This window comes from Chiroxiphia lanceolata, chromosome 3 (assembly GCF_009829145.1).
Source record: "Chiroxiphia lanceolata isolate bChiLan1 chromosome 3, bChiLan1.pri, whole genome shotgun sequence".
Taxonomy (NCBI): Eukaryota; Metazoa; Chordata; class Aves; order Passeriformes; family Pipridae; genus Chiroxiphia; species Chiroxiphia lanceolata.
In genome coordinates, this window is record NC_045639.1 from 104,320,756 (window position 1) to 104,338,273 (window position 17,518).

The window sequence follows — 17,518 nt, forward strand, 5'->3', positions numbered from 1 at the left end:
TGCTCCAAAGGGCCACTGCAGACCTCAAGGATCAGGATGGTATCTACATTCGATACCGTACTGATGGAAGCCTTTTCAACCTAAGGTGACTGAAGGCCCACACCAAGACCTTAAACCATCTTGTCCGGGAGTTGCTCTATGCTGATGATGCCGCCCTTGTTGCCCACACAGAAGCAGCTCTGCAGCGTTTAACATCCTGCTTTGCTGAGGCTGCTGAGTTCTTTGGGCTGGAAGTCAGCTTAAAGAAGACAGAAGTTCTCTATCAACCTGCACCTCAGGAAGTCTTCCATCATCCCCATATCACTATTGGCCAATCAGAGCTCAAATCAGTCCAGTAGTTTAATTACCTAGGTAGCCTCATCTCCTCGGATGGTAAGATTGACAGAGAGATAGACAACAGGTTAGCAAAGGCATATAGTGCTTTTGGAAAACTCCATAAAAGAGTTTGGCAAAATAAACACCTGAAGAAAAGTACAAAGATCATTGTTTACAGAGCCATAGTGCTGTCTGCTCTCTTATACGGAGCTGAATCATGGGTCACCTACCGTCACCACCTGCGACTCCTAGAACGCTTCCATCAACGCTGTCTCTGTACAATCCTAAATGTCCACTGGTCAGATTATGTGACCAGTACATCTGTTCTAGAACAAGCAGCAGTCACATTTATTGAGGTCATGTTGCTGAGAACACAGCTGCGTTGGGCAGGGCACGTTGCCAGGATGAAGGACCACCTCCTCCCTAAGATCTTGCTTTATGGTGAACTTGCCACCGGCTGCCGCATGAGAGGAGCCCCAAAGAGAAGATACAAGGACTCCCCAAAACAACATCTCAGCCTTGGCCATATTGATCAACATAACTGGTCTACTCTGGCCTCCAATTGGGAGGTCTGGAGACACACCATCTATAACGCTGCTGATGCCTTTGAGAAAGCACGCAGGATCAGCCTTGAGGAGAAAAGACAATGCAGAAAGAATCGTGCCTTGCAGAATATACCACCTAAGGAGTCTTTCTGCTGTGCCTTTTGCAACCTGTCGTGCCTATCTCATATTGGCCTTTTTAGCCACCAACGCACCTGCAACAAACGTGAGTAGAGCCCTTGCCAAATCTTCGTTCGCAAAGCCCAGCCATGAGTGAGATGAGATGTAACAGGCCTTGTACTTGTGCACTGAAGACAATTTTTGGCTTTTAAAACTGTCACTAAAGAATTTAGGTTAATGCTTATCCAGGCTTGAAGGTAAATAATCCCTACAGATTACCTTGTAATCCACCAGTTTTCTACACATGCACTGAAAAGTTACTTTTCACAAAAAGATAAGCCTTAACTTTTCTGACAAATCAATGCACATAAACACTTACACTTTAGGGAATGCAGTCCTCAAGTTAAAACAGGTTGTAATGAATACCCTATAGTAATTCTAAGTAAACATCATTTAAGGACTCTAACCTAAGCACTGTCAGACACGGCACATAGGTTTTGGTCCAAAAAATTTAATAATGGTATTGCTCTCTTTGAGAGATATGTGACGTTTACCTCAAAGTTTATATGAATCTTTATATCTTAGAAGTGATTATCAGTTATAGAATACAACTTCTAAATTTTTTACCTTTAAATGCGTTCAGAAACTCACAGAAAAAAAACAAAGAACCAGTAAAAAAAATGTAGTCAAGATGTTCCAAAAATAACACTTTCAGTTAATACCTACTCTGATGAGTACAATTCTGAAGTCTTAAACAATTACTTTAATTTTAAATTGTTGAGCTAGGATATGCCTTTCCTTGTATATATTCTGTTGGATACCTCACTCAGAGACAGAAATAATAGGTAGTGGATCTAGAAGAGAAAAGAGCCATTGCTTGGTACTATTATCCTCACAACCCCCCTGCAGATTATTCGCACATGAGCTTTCAAAGGTTTTTCTGCAAAGTATAACTTTGAATGGAAAAAACAGTCAGAACTTTCTATTCTTTTTTATAAATTTTGTTCATAGTGCTAAAAACAAGAGCAAAATATGTAATCTGAAATTTAAGAAGATAGAACACTCTCCTGTGCAAAAGTTCAGGCAATAAAAAGTTTTTCTGTCTCTGCCACAATACAGACTACATCTGCATATATAGGTTTAACAAGAAACTGATTTGAGATTCAATTCTGCTTTAAATAAACCATTTCTTTTTCTCAGAATGGCCCCTTCCAAAGGTCATACTCTCAGCTATGTTTGAATTATTTGACTGAAAACTACATGACATCAAGCAAGAAGACTCTGAACTCTTTTGTTACATGACTGTTTGAAGAAATGCTCACCCGTTGCTCCTGTCCATTGGTGGCCAAGCTTGAAGTAGTAAAACCAAGTGGTGAAACTCAGACAGACTCTGACTAGACTCCAGAAGTCCCAGGAAGAGATCATACCTTTTTTCTTCATTTTCAATATCTGTCATCTCTACCTGAAGGGGACAAAAAAAAATTAAAAAACACCTGATATATTTCTTGCCAGAATTTAATGACTTAAAAGCAATCTGTAACAAACTATCTGTGAAGGACATCGCTGTTCCAAAACAACTCAGGAACACAGTCAACATCATTTTCCCAGAAACCCATTTTCTTCCTTCTCATTTTCAGTTACATGCAAATAAAACAGGAGAGCACAAGTGATGGAGAATGACTTAGGTGGACATTCCTAGAATGGTGTAACCTCACATAAGTACATACATTGATTAGTCCAGAGGATTTTATCTCTGTGTTCTTCAAACAACCAAAAATGCCTTAAATTTCCTTCTTGATGTATAGACATACACACACACACACACTTTTAAAGAATTAGTATGTTTGTGTTTCCCTAATATATATTGCTCTCAGTCATGTATGAAAATTCAATAGTTTTTCCTGAATTTGCAGCATCTCATCTTTTCTCACATATGAAAGAGCCTTGAAAGATGATTCCAAATTACTTTACCCAGCAAAGAACATTTGCTAACAAATGTCTCTGCATAGACATTTGAACCTGAGAAAAACAAAACCCCACATTTCATCAGTCAGTTCCCAGACAACTTTATCTTGGGAAAAGTGTCCATCTCTGTTGAAAACCTGCAGTTTCTGCCAGGACTTGAATTCATGTCAGTTGATGACAGGTTCTTTTACAGATAATTACTGCCTGCAGTTTGCATGGTAAAAAAGTTCCAAGTAAAAGGTCTCACTGTTGAAGGAAGGTTGCTGTAAATAAGAACCAACTTCCTACTAAATGAGAAGTAGCTTCTGTTTAAAAGTTTGGCTATCACACCAGGAGGTCTTTCACAAATGGAACAGAAACTTGCTATCTACCTCACATACAAAAGTTTTTGGAGTTCAAAAATAATTTGTTACAATAACAGGGTAGCTTTCTCTGCATTATTAACACATTCTAACACTGAACTTTTCTTCCAAAGTTCAAAAAGTTCCAGAATATCAAACACTTCAGTTTCATCTTATAATTCTGGTGAAGACACACAGCATTAAATGTTAACTTTTCTGTTCAGCCCAAGTAGTTCTAAGACATCAAACATGGACAAAGTCCTCCTTAGTTCTACATCTACTCTGAAAGATTAAAGACTGCATTCCAATCTTTTCAAAGTGGCTCTAATACATCAAGGGCAAACTTTCAAAAGGGGTTGGAAAACAAACATTACTGATGCATTTATCGAGTTGCCTATATAATCCATGACTTTAAAATATTTAGTGTTGAAAAACTGTTTGCTTCTGTCTCCAGAGTATATCTGAAAGCACCATATACTAAATCAATTTAGATAGTGCAGAAACATTTCTGAGATATGTCCACTTGAAATACTTTTTTGTACTGCAAATGTCACATAGCAGGCATCAGTTCTCCACTTGTAATATCCCTAAATTCCATCTACAGTTGTTAATATAAAATATTATAATAGTCAATATTTAAATTACAAGGCTGAAAAGAGAAGGGAGAAAAACAAGAAATGGTAAAAGAGACATAAGACATGCTAACATCTAAGGTTCAAAAATATTTAGCATCTTAGCAAAATAATTACTAGCTGGACAACAGAAGCTCTCAGATCGCTCATCTGTCCCCAGACTCCTTCTTCAGACAACTAGCTGTTTAAATATTTAAACCAAGAAGCATTCTGCATGGTCCACTAAGTACATTTCGGTATCTTTGCACAAACAGCATGTAACTTCAAAACACAGACTAAATGTTAAGATCTCTCTAACAATAACCATAAAAATGGCAAGAAATGGCACAGACAATATTAATAGAAAAGAAAAGCTGTCATAGAAGGTCCCCCATTAGTAGTGGAGAGCAGATCAAACATCCTATTCAACATGAACTGAATTCCAATAATTCTGCCTAATGCATCTTTACAGACTTGGGTTTACTTTTTTTTACAAGGTTAATTAACTTAACACTATAATTCTGAGTTTTGGACAGCAGGATCCTTGCAACATGATTGCTCCTGACATAGCGCACATTAATTCAAAGTAAATCAGAAGAATTAACTTTCTGTTCTCAAACACAGTGAATTTCTGCAGTATTTCTTTATACAGGGCCTTTTTTCAAGCCACCTACGTTTCCCACTATGAGTAATAAAAATAAAGTGAACTTTCTAGAGAGTTAATGATTTGTAGTTTTTAAGAAGACTAGTGAAAATTCACTAGTTATATTGCATTTTAAATGCATGTCACTTACATTTACTGTGAAACAGATGAGATTAGAAAGCAACAGTTCCTTGCTAGAAGAAAGCAATACCTTGAAGCAGTACATTGGAATGAGGTTTTAATTTATATTTATTATACACAGATATGTGTGTATGTATGTATATATATACACACACATATATATAACACACACAGAGTATAAGTTTTCTTCTGCATTGTCTTCACTTTCTGAGGCTGAGGGAGAGCATGCTGAGGAAGCAGCCACCTCTCACAGCAGAGAGCACGCTCTGTGTAAAAAGGAAGAAATTCCATCTTAACAAAGGTGAAAGCTAGCTGAGATGAGTTGCTGAGGTTAGTCAAGCCTGTTATAGTGTAATAACAGTACAAAAAACCCCCCACTTTTAATTGAACACTCCCTTTGTAGTGATTTTGAATGATCTATTCAGATGACTCTGAATGTTGCAACACAGCGTAATGGGATAATATAACTCAGCTCCCCCCTCCTTTTTTTTTTAACAGAACCCAAAACCATCTGCCTAAACCACTCAAAGGTTAACCATGCAAAGATAACCTGCCATGAACTGCTCAGAGCCCTGATAACAAAAGCACCTGCAAAGAAAATCTGTCACTAAACAGAATAACGACGCACATAGTCAGACTTGAACTTCAGATGAACCCAAAGAAATATGAAAAACAACAAAAAAAGAAAAAAAACCACAACAAAAACAAAAGCAAGGAAAAGGAAAGCAAGGACTTTCAGTTTTAACAACAGATTTGGTCAATTCTGACTTGATTTTCTGCAGTTTCAGGCAGTCTCTTTGGCAGCAGATCACATCTGGCTTCATGCTTCTCATTAAAAGGCTGCACAAATATTTACCACAATGGGAAAGTCAATTAGGAGAATTAATTGTAGAAATTATACTCATGATAGATTATAAAGTAAAACACAAATTAAGTAAAGCCCAAACCTTATGTTAAACTGTTAAAATACGCAATTTCATTATCGAGGGACTACACATGTTCAGAATCAAGTATATGCAAACATCTGCATATGTTAATTTTCCTTTAAAAAAACATACAGGAAATTCACAAAGCAAAATACAGGCTACACAAAGAACACCAAGTGCAGCTTACAACTGCATTTGATACTATCAGTGGTCTGAAACAGTGCAAACCCCTCTTAATCCTACGTTATCCTGAGAACTTTGCATCTTTTCCCAGTTTCTCGTTACTACGTAGCAGCTGTTAGGACTGCCCATAAAGGAGTTCTGACTCCAAAAAAGCAGGCCACCATTCCCAAATAGTGACCAAGACAGAAAACAAACAACATTTCCAAATGGGAATGCAGATTGCAGCTATGGCCTGTAACAGCTGCAACACGCCTGAAGAGTTGGATTTTTTTTGTTATCCAAAATAGTGTACTTTGGGTGTCTTTGAGCACAGCCACACGATATACTTCATTGAATTACATGATTTTAGCCATCAAACAGCTATTTTCTCTCAAGTTATGGTCTGCTTACCAATAGCAGAGCCTTGTCATAGCACGTGTTCAGTCACCTGTCACTGTCTTACAGGGACAGTCTTGAACTGCTCTGACTCGCAAGTCTCAGGAAAACTAGCACTCTTGAAGAAAAATTTACTGCTGAAGTCCAGTCATTTACAAACAATTGGCAAAAATATCTCAGTTCTGATATAACTTTGCTAGTAGGAAGTTACCTCAGATAAGATTCCCAGAAGCTTTTTAAAACATTTGGGTTTATACAAAAAATATGTGATATGTATGGCATGGGTGCTTTTACTGCTACAGTATAAATAAAATGAGGAATCTGGCAGTTTCTTGAGATACCTGTAATGTCTGCAACAGTACATTATCTGAGCACAAACATACCCTTTATCATCTGACTTCAGCCATCCCAAGTAAACTTGGAATGCATGTTCTTTATATCCAGTGTTGAAATAAAGACTTAGAGCACTTACAATCCCTGGTCAAATAAAAGCAACTGTTCTGCTTCATGATCAAATCTTTCAAAGACTTAATGTAAGTCTTATTATTATAAGGTTCTTTCATCACATCAACACATCCTATTAGGTGCCAAAAATGCTGAAACCACTCAACATACTTTATCAAGTTTCAAAGCACGAAGTTTTGACTCATCATCTTGTTCCACAGATTCATTATTGCTTTATACTCATCACATATGGTATGCATAAAGGAGTCCAAACATTAAAAGCAGCCTCTCAAGTTTGTTCTGCAGTTTCTAGAAACCTAATGTTTTATAAAAACTTAAGATGATACACTTGAAGAATGAAAAGGTTAAAACTGTGGGCATCACACACGACTGATAAAGACAAGGTTCAGCACAGCAGTCCGCAGGATCAGTACTTTAGTTTGGTACATTATCTCACTGCTGAGATTTAAGTTACTTTAAAATCAGTATTTACAACAACAGTAGAATGTTGCTGTACCTGAATCCCGTCATTTAGGTATCCACTAACAATTGTTCTCCCCTCCTAAGGGGTAGATACATCTGACAGAGTTATAAATGCTTTATTGCTAAAGCTATATAAAATGAGAATCTCGTGCTGACTAAATTGGCTGATGAGAGTGATTTTTGAAAAATGGAAATGCCAATAGAAATATCCAGCCAATCCAATCCTCTTCTTCATCAAAATACAAAATGCTGCCTATTTACATATGAGAATAATGAGCAGAAAAACTAACACAGGCAGACCTCCACCCCACTCTGCCCAATGATATCTATTCTGCAAATTCCATTTTTACTCTCTGTTAGTGTGACAGAGCCACAGTTTTCATCCACAGATTTTGCTCACTACAAGGGAAATAAATGATAAGGATGTTTATAAATTAAGAATCAAGCTGCAGAAATAAGGGAAATATTTTCCTTCATCATAATTGCTTGTTTATCAAGAAAAGCTACATCCATGCTTAAAACCAAACTCCCTGTACTAAAGGCAGAGAAATTTGCAGTTTCAAAGAAAGGCAACTAAAAACTTACTGATTTACATGATTATAAAATTCATTTTATTACCATCCACCAGATGGTAAATGTAAATATTTCAAAATGTGTTCCTGTTTGTCACTGCAGCATAAATTTGAATTAATATGGCAATGAAAATAGAAACACTAAGCAGGCATTTGAGTAGTCCCTTATTGCTACAATACACTTACAATTTGTCAGAACTCCCCTGTAAAATGCACTGTTTTTATTTATCTCCCCACCCTCCCCTCTGCCCAAGCTGTAGTGCTAGAGAATTCATCTATGCTGCATTTCAAAATAATAGGCAGATGTGACATGAAAGATTTTATTCAGATTCCAGACAGGGAACACTGATGCTAAAACTTGCTTCTACTCATTAGACAGGGCTTAACATGGTTTATAAACAATGACTGAAAGGATTGGTAGCAATATGACAGATTCCTGTAATTGCCATCTCGGTGTGCTGTTCATGGCACCAAAATACAGCAGTCTCGCCTGAAGGAGTTTACAATCTAATTAGGTAAATCACTTTCTACACAACAGGCCAGTCAGGGTTGGTCACTGAAGAAAGTCATCTTCCCACTCTGCAGGTCATCCTGGACTCTGTCATTCCCTGTTCTGTTGGTATTTGTGTGGCTACTGAAATTCTGTACAAGCATAAGTAACTGAAACCTACCTCTAGTACAAGGCTGCAAAGTTAAAAGCTTGTTACAAAGGACAAAAAAAATTACAAATTAAGTTAAATAGATATTTTAAAGTTAATTATTCACAGTATGAACACATATGTCAAAAATCACCCCTAAAAAAATCCAAATCTGCAACACTGTACAACTTTTCCTGAAACTGCATAGCTACTGACTCTGCAAATAAAAGATTAGGAGCTTTTAGAGGCTATTATTTATTTCACTTTCTTCAAATTGTTTCAAAATACTAGACATCCTATTAGTCTTGATGTCAGACACATCATATACTTGTGAAACAAAGCAAAACCACAAGCACATATTAAAACATCTTATTCAATACCTCCAAATGCCACAGCAAAAGTAAACCCTTTTTAAAGGCAAAACCACAAGTTCTGTACTCCCCAACACAGTACCAGCTTCCCATCATTTCTAAGCCAGGGTTTCTTTTAAAAGAAAACCTGTAAATTGTGATTGAGGGGAAAATCCTCAAAGACATAACAGGGTCAGGCTGGGGAGAGTAGTAACAAGTTCGGAAGAACAAAGCACTGTGTTATTCAGCCACCCATCTGCCAGTGGATGGGCACATGGGAAGGGAGGAAATCAAGAGCAACCATGAGAGCAGAGCTGTAAGCTTGGGCATAGTTTGAGATATCTGGTTAAAGGCAGGTTAGTAAGAGACCTCATATTAGGCCAGAAAGATGAGGTTAAAAATCAGTGAACAATTCTGTTTTGTGAGACATAAACTGGAAGTCAGAGAGCCAGAGACAGAGAACTGGGGAACTACTACCCTTTATCCTTACTGCTTTTTCCTTGCTATATTTATAGTCTCATTCTTCAAAGTTCAAAAGGTTTTAGCACTGGAGGAAGCCATTATTGCAATCTATTTTGATCATCTACATAACTCTGTGCACAATTTTATCCAATAATTTTGCACTACAATCACACCTTTGGTTTAAGCTACAATACTTCCTAACAAACTCAGGCATTTGATTTAAGAAAATAAGTTTAAAGTGTAAACGAGTTTGGTGTCTTTCTGGTAAATTATTCCCACCTGCCAGCCAAACAGTAAATCTCCTTTGTTTGATTTTACCTAGATTGAATTTATTTAATTTTGCCAAAAAAACATCTGAATTTACAGCTTGCCTACACAGTTATTCCTAATTAACCCACTTTGACTACCCACAGATAAGGAGTAAGTTTCATATATGTTTTTCCTTTTCCTACTCTTCTTTCTCCGTCTGGTTTTTTTGGTCACTGTTGGACACAGAATATGGGGTTGAACTGGACCTTGATCTCAATGAGGACTGACACTTTTATATACTCACACACATTTTAAAATTTACATTATGAAAAGACACTGGACACACAATATTTTGTTACATAGAGCTTCCCTGTGAGAACACAGGGACGCATGTAAGCTTATAATTTTCTGTATGTGAAATGTGTACTCTCACAAGGCAGCTGAATAGGAGTCAATGAGGTCAAGCAGAAGTTGGTTGTCAAAGATATATTTTACAGACTTCCCTCAAATTTAGTATCACCTTAACATACTCGCCACAGTATTTATCGAAGTTTTGAAGTTTAAAAGACACTGTGATATTATACCTTTCACTCTATGTCATAGCACTGTACTGCCATGTACAGAGTTAAAGGCGATTAAGAAATATAGTTCAAAGAACGCATTTATACAGCATTATGTTTTACTTACTTTAAATATTCCCTTTGTTTTAGAATTAAATTCAAAAGATTTCCTATTAAAATGAATATTGCCCAATGACTATGATGAAGCACTGACATAATCTGTTTCCTTACTGAGCATTCAATCTCACTACTGCACTTCCTATTTTCAGAAGGCCATTTTTGAAAAGCTGATAAGAACTTTTACTTTTGACAAAACCCACAGAAACCTGTGGCTTAGATTATAAAAGTATGAGCTTACTCACACTACTGTTGTATAAGAAAAGTGCAATTTGAAGTGCACATACATACAACTAAACTGTAAACCTGGCAAATGCCAAGACTTCCTGTGCACAAGAAAATACTTCCTGTCTATAAGAAAATATTTATCTGCCAATGTGTCATTTGTGAAGTCCACCTTTCCTTTAGCAAATATGAGTTTTACTTTCTCAAAAATGTGTTCCAAATATACTGCCCTTGTGGCAGAGGAACCTGTCAGCTTTAAATAAGATGTTTTCATCTTACTTTCTCCATCTGCCCAAGTGCACATGTGGATAATCCTACTTTTAATCCATTTTAGATTTTGGCAAATGGAAACTTATGTGGTAGTAAGTCACAGCTGAGAGATGGCAACTTTTAAAAAACTGTTCTACTGGCCTCACAAATGCTCCTGGATAATAACAGAATTTAGTTCTTGTTTAATGAAAAAACTACTTTAGTTTGTAGCCTGGACCAGTACTGCAGATTAAATTCCCTTGCTTGAAACAAGCGTTTTTGAAGCTATGTTTATGGATTTCTCCCAGTTAATGAAAAGCTAACAGCTTTATAAGGAATGTCCACTTAAAAAACAACAAACCAAAACCAACAAAAAAAAAATAACAAACCTCACCACATTGAAAGTACTGTGTCAGGGGAGGTTCAGGTTGGATATTCGGAAAAGGTTTTTCACCCAGAGGGTCGTTCGGTACCCAGGTTCCCCGGGGAAGTGGTCACAGCACCAAGCCTGACAGAGTTCAAGAATTGTTTGGACAATGCTCTCAGGGACATCGTGTGACTCTTAGGGTGTCCTGTCCAGGGCCATGAGTTGGACTCAATGATCCTTGTGGGTCCCTCCCAACTCAGGATAGTCTATGATTCTTCTGTTGGTTTCCATTACTAGGTGGAATATAACCTTAGATAGTGACAGAAAGGCCTCATATCTCTCCTCCATTTGAGTTTAAGACCAAGAAGGAGACTGAAATTTATGGTGGAGCACAGTTCAAGTTCCAAACTCAGAAAGAGAACATGGGCTGCTCTGTCCTACACTGGAAGAAACAGTCTGACAGGCCAGAAGGAAGTGTCTGCTATCAAAACTACAAACTGGGAACAATCCATAAAAAAATGAAAATTTGAGTCAAAGGTTTTGCATGAACAAGCTCAGCATTCACTAGCCGTGCCTTGCACGCCAAAGAAGAGAGAACTCTGTGATCAGGCTTTCTTGCACTTCCCCCAAAGCTGGACTTAAAATCTATTATGAATATGAGTGCTGACCACATATGCAAGTTTGCTGCATGCAGATAGTAAAGGGATGAACGTAATCCCACAGGTCAAGCCCTGTTGAAACTAAAGCCAGTGAACATGATAAACAAATTATGGGATTCAAGTTTAAAAACAAATCAACCAGAAGCCTCCTGATGATGAATTAAACTAAGGCGCAGCCACATATTGAGTTCTTGTAAAATACCCAATAACCTTTTTCTTCTGAACTGATTTATATATTAATTCCTTATCTGCTTCATATGCAGCTCACTAAGAAATGCATATAGATTCAATAAACACAAATGCGTTGCCTAATGCATAAAAATGAATAACTTGTATAGAAAATAAAATCCATTCATTTGTATTCTGTGGAAGACTGTGTCCTAATCTGCAAATCCATTTCAGCCCAGAGAAAACCTCTGAGGACAGCAGGTAAATATTGATAGAGAGATAAGAGCAAATAAAGAAAAAATTATGCATTTGAAACACTTATATATCAGCTGGAACTGAAAGAGATAGGATTAACATACATGTTATTTAACATGTATATTGCCTATCTGTGAGTTAATAGGTAAAAATTTGGATTTATGTATGGCTTAAACTTAGATCTGTGCAACATGAGGGATTTAAAAACACAGAAGTAATTTTCCTTGTATACACCAGCTACTAATCATTGTTTCATAATTCATAATTTATGTATTGTATAGATACTCTAACATTTAGATCAGAAAAGAGCACTGGAAGATGCAGCCTAAAAATGACAAGATTTTAATCCTTAAATATTACTTTTATCTGTCAGCTGTTAAATTAGCATCAGCCATTTCCCTCCATACCATATACCAAGTGGTTCTTCAATTTACCCTTCTGATCATCACTACCATGAAGCAGCAGTGCATCCACAAGTTCCCAGGATTCAGCTCTATGTGTAACTGCTGTTTTGATAATGGAAGTCCGCAATTCTTGCTAATAGAGGCAAAATTATTTTAAAAGCTATTTACATGTAAATGAAAACTTGTCAAAATTGGTATTTCCAAAATACTTTCCTGAAGATATGCAAAACTACCATAGTCAAAGATATATTTTTAAAAAGAAAAATTCACAATAAAGTAAAGTACTGTCTTACAGGAACATAAGATTGTTGATGTTGACTCTAATTTTAAATAATATTTCAGTACTGGTATTTTCAGTTAAAAAAAGGAAAGAAACTCTGATTTTTATGCAAAATTTCTGCACTGTTTATCCATATTTATGACCTACACCAGGAGCACCTGAAGTACCAGGTGGATGGTTATCACAAAATTATTTACGCTGTAAAAACTAAAATAAAGGAGTAGCTCTGTTGCAGCCATAAAAATAATCACAATAATGTAGGCAGCATCACGCATCTGTCACACCAAATGGCTTTACATAAGCACTGCAATTGGTGGTTTTCTTTTTGATTTGGTGTAGTGAATATCCTAGCAGTCACAGTCATTATAGCTGAGCCCCTGTGTAATAATAGTAACAATGTGGAAAAAAAACCCCTCACTCTCTCAATCAACAGGAACTATCAGAAATTGCTATGAAGTAAGAACTATTTTAAGAATACCTGAGCAGGACTTCTTAGATGACACTGAGTTTATAGATCTCTAAATAAAAAACATCATTTAGCATGACAGTTGATGGAATAGGAAAACTGGAAAAAAAAAATCAGCTGCTGCAGTTATTAATACAAAACACTCATTTAAGATATTAAAAGAATAATATCTAAAGAAAATCAGTTTTCAATTCACTTGTATTTTCAAATTTCCTAACTAGAAACCACTGAAGAACTTGATCTACTAACAGGAACAAAACCAAAACCAAACCAGTTTATGATAAAATAGTAAACGTAAAAAGTAGAATTTCTCATGGATCTATGGCTGCTTCTTTGCTTATATAAAGTATGCTTTGGCGAGACTACAAGCACTGAACAGATAAGACGCTGACAAATGATTGTCAAGGCTAGCTTATATAGAGAGAAAGTTCCAATTGACTTAAAATAAAAGTCTAGGGTAAGTAAATGACCATAGGATGGCAAATAAAATTTAACAATGGTAAAGCTATTACTAAAATATACTATTTTATAATAAGCTACATTAATCTAATCAAGTCAAACCTGTAACCTGAGCCTCACTGAATGAAATTCAGAGACCTCTGGTTCATGTACAGATGAAGTCAAGAGAGCAATCAAGGTGCTGAGATGCATAAGCATGGACTGAATTTTCACAAGGACAGCACACTCACTTTTCCAACTACCTTTTTCAGAAGGTATACCACATTATCACAGTAGGCTCTGAGATAGAGGAGGGGACAGTTACAGAGACAATATACTGTGGATGAGGTAACATGATTGGAATTGGTTACTTAGACTGAGTAAACAACAGAATGAGTGAAAAAGTGTAGTACGTAGAGACTTTGATTTCCTGGATTTTAATATCCTATAAAACATAGAACAACATAACATACCAAATCACATTAAGAGGTTAAAAAACCCCAACAAAATAACTGAATGGTTTGGTTTGGAAGGGACCTTCAAGATCATTTAGTTCCAACACCCCTGCCATGGACAGGGACACCTTCCACTAGACCAGGTTGCTCAGAGCTTCATCCAACCTGACTCTGAACACTTCCACGAATGGGGCAGCCACAAATTCTCTGGGCAACCTGTTCCACTGCCTGACCACCCCCACAGTAAAGAATTTTTCATTAATAATTAATCTAAACCTGCTCTTAGTTTGAAGTCATTCTCTTTTGTCCTGTCACTACATGCCCTTGTATACAGTTTCTCCCCATGTTTCTTGTAGGCTCCCTTCCGGTACTGGAAGGCCACAATTAGGTTACCCCACAGCCTTCTCTTCTCCAGACTCAATTCTCTCAGCCTTTTCTTATAGGAGTGGTGCTCCACCCCTCTAATCATCTTGAATGCCCTCCTCTGGACTCATTCCAACAGGTCAATGTCCTTCCTGTGCTGGGGACCCCAGGGCTGGATGCAGCACTGGAGGTGGGGTCTCAGCAGAGCAGAGCAGAGGGACAGAATCACCTCCCTTGCACTGCTGCCCACCCTGCTTTTGATGTAGCCCAAGACACATTTGGCTTTGTGGGCTGCAAGTTCACATTGCTGAGTCATGCCCAGCCTTTCATCTCACAGCACCCCCAAGTCCTTCTCAGCAGGGCTGCTCTCCATCTGTTCAACCTCCAGCCTGTATTGATACAGGGGGTTGCACTGATCATGGGGCCACTTCTCAAGCTTGTCCAGGACCCTTTGGATGGCATCCCTCCTTCACAAAGCTTCAGCATGTTTTGCACTCGATGTATGATGTGTACCAATGCAAAAAAATTAGCAAGAGACATCCAAGGCCAATTTACAGCTTATCCACTCATTTCTTTGAAACACAGTAACAGAAGTCTGAATACATCACTAATGAGCTCTTAATTTTCCTGAAACTGGGATCAAAGCCGAGTATGAACTGTTTCAACAATTTTGCATTTATACCTTCTTTACAAAAGACCTATTAGAGAAAGTGAATTATCTCCCATGAATCCACTCCAGAGCATTCTTATCATCCTCTGAAGCAACTTGTACCAGTCACAGAACGCTGTAGTATCCAGGGCTCACGTTCAAAACTGTCATGTGCACTCAAGCTATTCTGCTTTTCTCTCCACTTTGTCTTATTTGCTATAGTCATATAGCTAATGGAAAATATTTCATTTGCAACTTAAAGTATTTAATTAATCATACATGCTACAATTTATGTTCCTAGAAAAAATACATTTCACATGTTTTCATACAGATAAATTCCATCCTCAAGGAATGGAAATTAGTGTTTTAAAATATTAATTAAAACTTAAATTAAATTTCTTAAGCTTAATTTTTATGCATTACCAGTAGAGAAACAATGTCTCTGGAATTATAAACAACATCATAATAAATTTACTCTAAGTTGATAGGAACATAAATCTTTCTTCTAATTAAGCATTTTTCACAAATGAAAGATGGCTGATGATCAAACAGATACAGCTCCTTCACTTGTACTTTGCCAGATCAAGCTAAATGCTTCCTGGGGCATTGTTACCCAACAAATGGCTTCAGCAAAATGCCTTAAGGATTTGAAAAGCACAGTGAGATTTAAGAATTCTCATGTTTAAACCTCTGATGTGAGTAGAGGTAATGGAGAAAAGCTGAAAAATTACTGGACATTGACATTGCCATCAAGACTGTTTTTTACTAAGTCACATGAAGAAACTTCAAGTAAACAGATACACATTTTCCATGTACTGTGGGAAGAGGAACAAAACAGCAACCGAGTCTTGATGGTCAGACCCAATTTTTCAGAAAGTCATTATATATATATTGTAGTCATTACTAAGGTTGCTGAGACACAAACTTTCATATGGCATACATGAATTGCCAATATGAAGGAAGGAAAATGTGTTGTGCACATCCCACACACACAATACAAATTAATCTGACAATTTTTCAAAGCTAAACTTTAGGAAAAAAATAAATAAGAAAAGTGCCCAAAGTTAAAATTTTAAATCCCTATTAGATATCCCTTCCAACTTTCAAAAATGTTTAGCCCTCAGCAGCTCTGTATACCCCAAGATCATGAAAAAACCATAATATAACAAGATGAGGGGAAAGGCTAAATGAGATTACCTTCTTTAAATGACAAAGCTATTTGCATTTAAGTGGCATGCAAGTAGTAATTACATTTTGCATTTGCATAATAATGAAACAATTCTTTTAAGACAAGGTATGCCTTATAGAAGCCTCACAATTAATAACTTCTTATCTTAAACTAACCCTTGATCTGCTTAGAGAAGCTTTGCTAGAGCCACTGTAACTTCCTGGGGCAAACCCCTAACTCATGTAACTTATGCCTTGACATAGACACACATATAACCCATTACTCAACACCTTACAGATGATTAGACACTGCTCTGAGGCATTACAGACTATTTATTTAGATACTATATGAAAAGAAATGGATTTCTCATCTTAGATGAATAAAGATAAATTTAGATATGAACATTCTAAACCACGTCTTTCTCCCTTCCCCTCAACATTTTTTAACATATAAAAAGTCAGTATTTTGACCCATATTTTTCATGCACCAGTTAACTAGAAAATTACAGAACCTGAAGAGCTCAGATAAAATTCATCAAGGGGATTAAAACAACGCATGCTTCCTCCTCCTCCACAGTGTGGGATGCTTCTGGAATGTGAATTAAAGACTCTCAAGCCTTTGAAAAATGAGGACCCCTGAATTTTTAATTTTGTTAACTAATCATTAGAGAACTGGAAATTGCCGTGTTTCTGAGTGTTTGGTAGGTAGCTACTTCCATAAAGTACATTTTTAATTTTGCAAGAGCTGGCCTGTTTCCCAGCACATTGATTTGTGAGACCACTACTTACAGCACCTAGAGCATAATTAAATATTAAGTCTCTCCCTGATGTATGCAAAGTCTGACTAAGAGGATTAGTAGACACACTGAGGGTGGCTTTCACACATTTTCTGGTAATTGAACACTGTAATATCATTAAAATTATCTTTACTCAATAGATATCCACATTCATACTTCACAATACATGCTGTCCCTTTTTCTGCCAAGGAATGGTAAAGAGGGATCCCCTAAAAGTATGTAAGAAATGCCAACTAAGCAACAATAAAACAATCTGGAAGTAAGATAATGAATAAAGCTTTGACATATTTGCAATATAAAGTTCATTTAAAAAAACCACCCAAAACTAACAACCTTTAAACAAATTCCTCTAAAATCTAAAAATAGCATTCAATCCACACCACCTCCCCATGCCATTTATTTTAATCTGATTTTTTTTTTTAAATTACTTTGGTGGATGAGAAAGGATGACCAAGTTCATAAAGGTGTAGTGATGTTAGGGAAATTGATGTCTACAGACAAAGCAGACAGACTGACATAGCAGTCTGTGCACGTTTGAA

General features: G+C 36.8%; 1 protein-coding gene across 1 annotated transcript in view; it reads right to left on the reverse strand.

Moving 5' to 3' along the window:
• Nucleotides 1-17,518, reverse strand: part of NBAS (NBAS subunit of NRZ tethering complex) — a 166,612-nt gene that overhangs the window by 20,750 nt on the left and 128,344 nt on the right. The window contains exon 49 of the mRNA XM_032681667.1: nucleotides 2,300-2,439. Coding sequence (XP_032537558.1) covers nucleotides 2,300-2,439 — 140 coding nt within the window. The remainder of the gene's footprint in view (nucleotides 1-2,299; nucleotides 2,440-17,518) is intronic.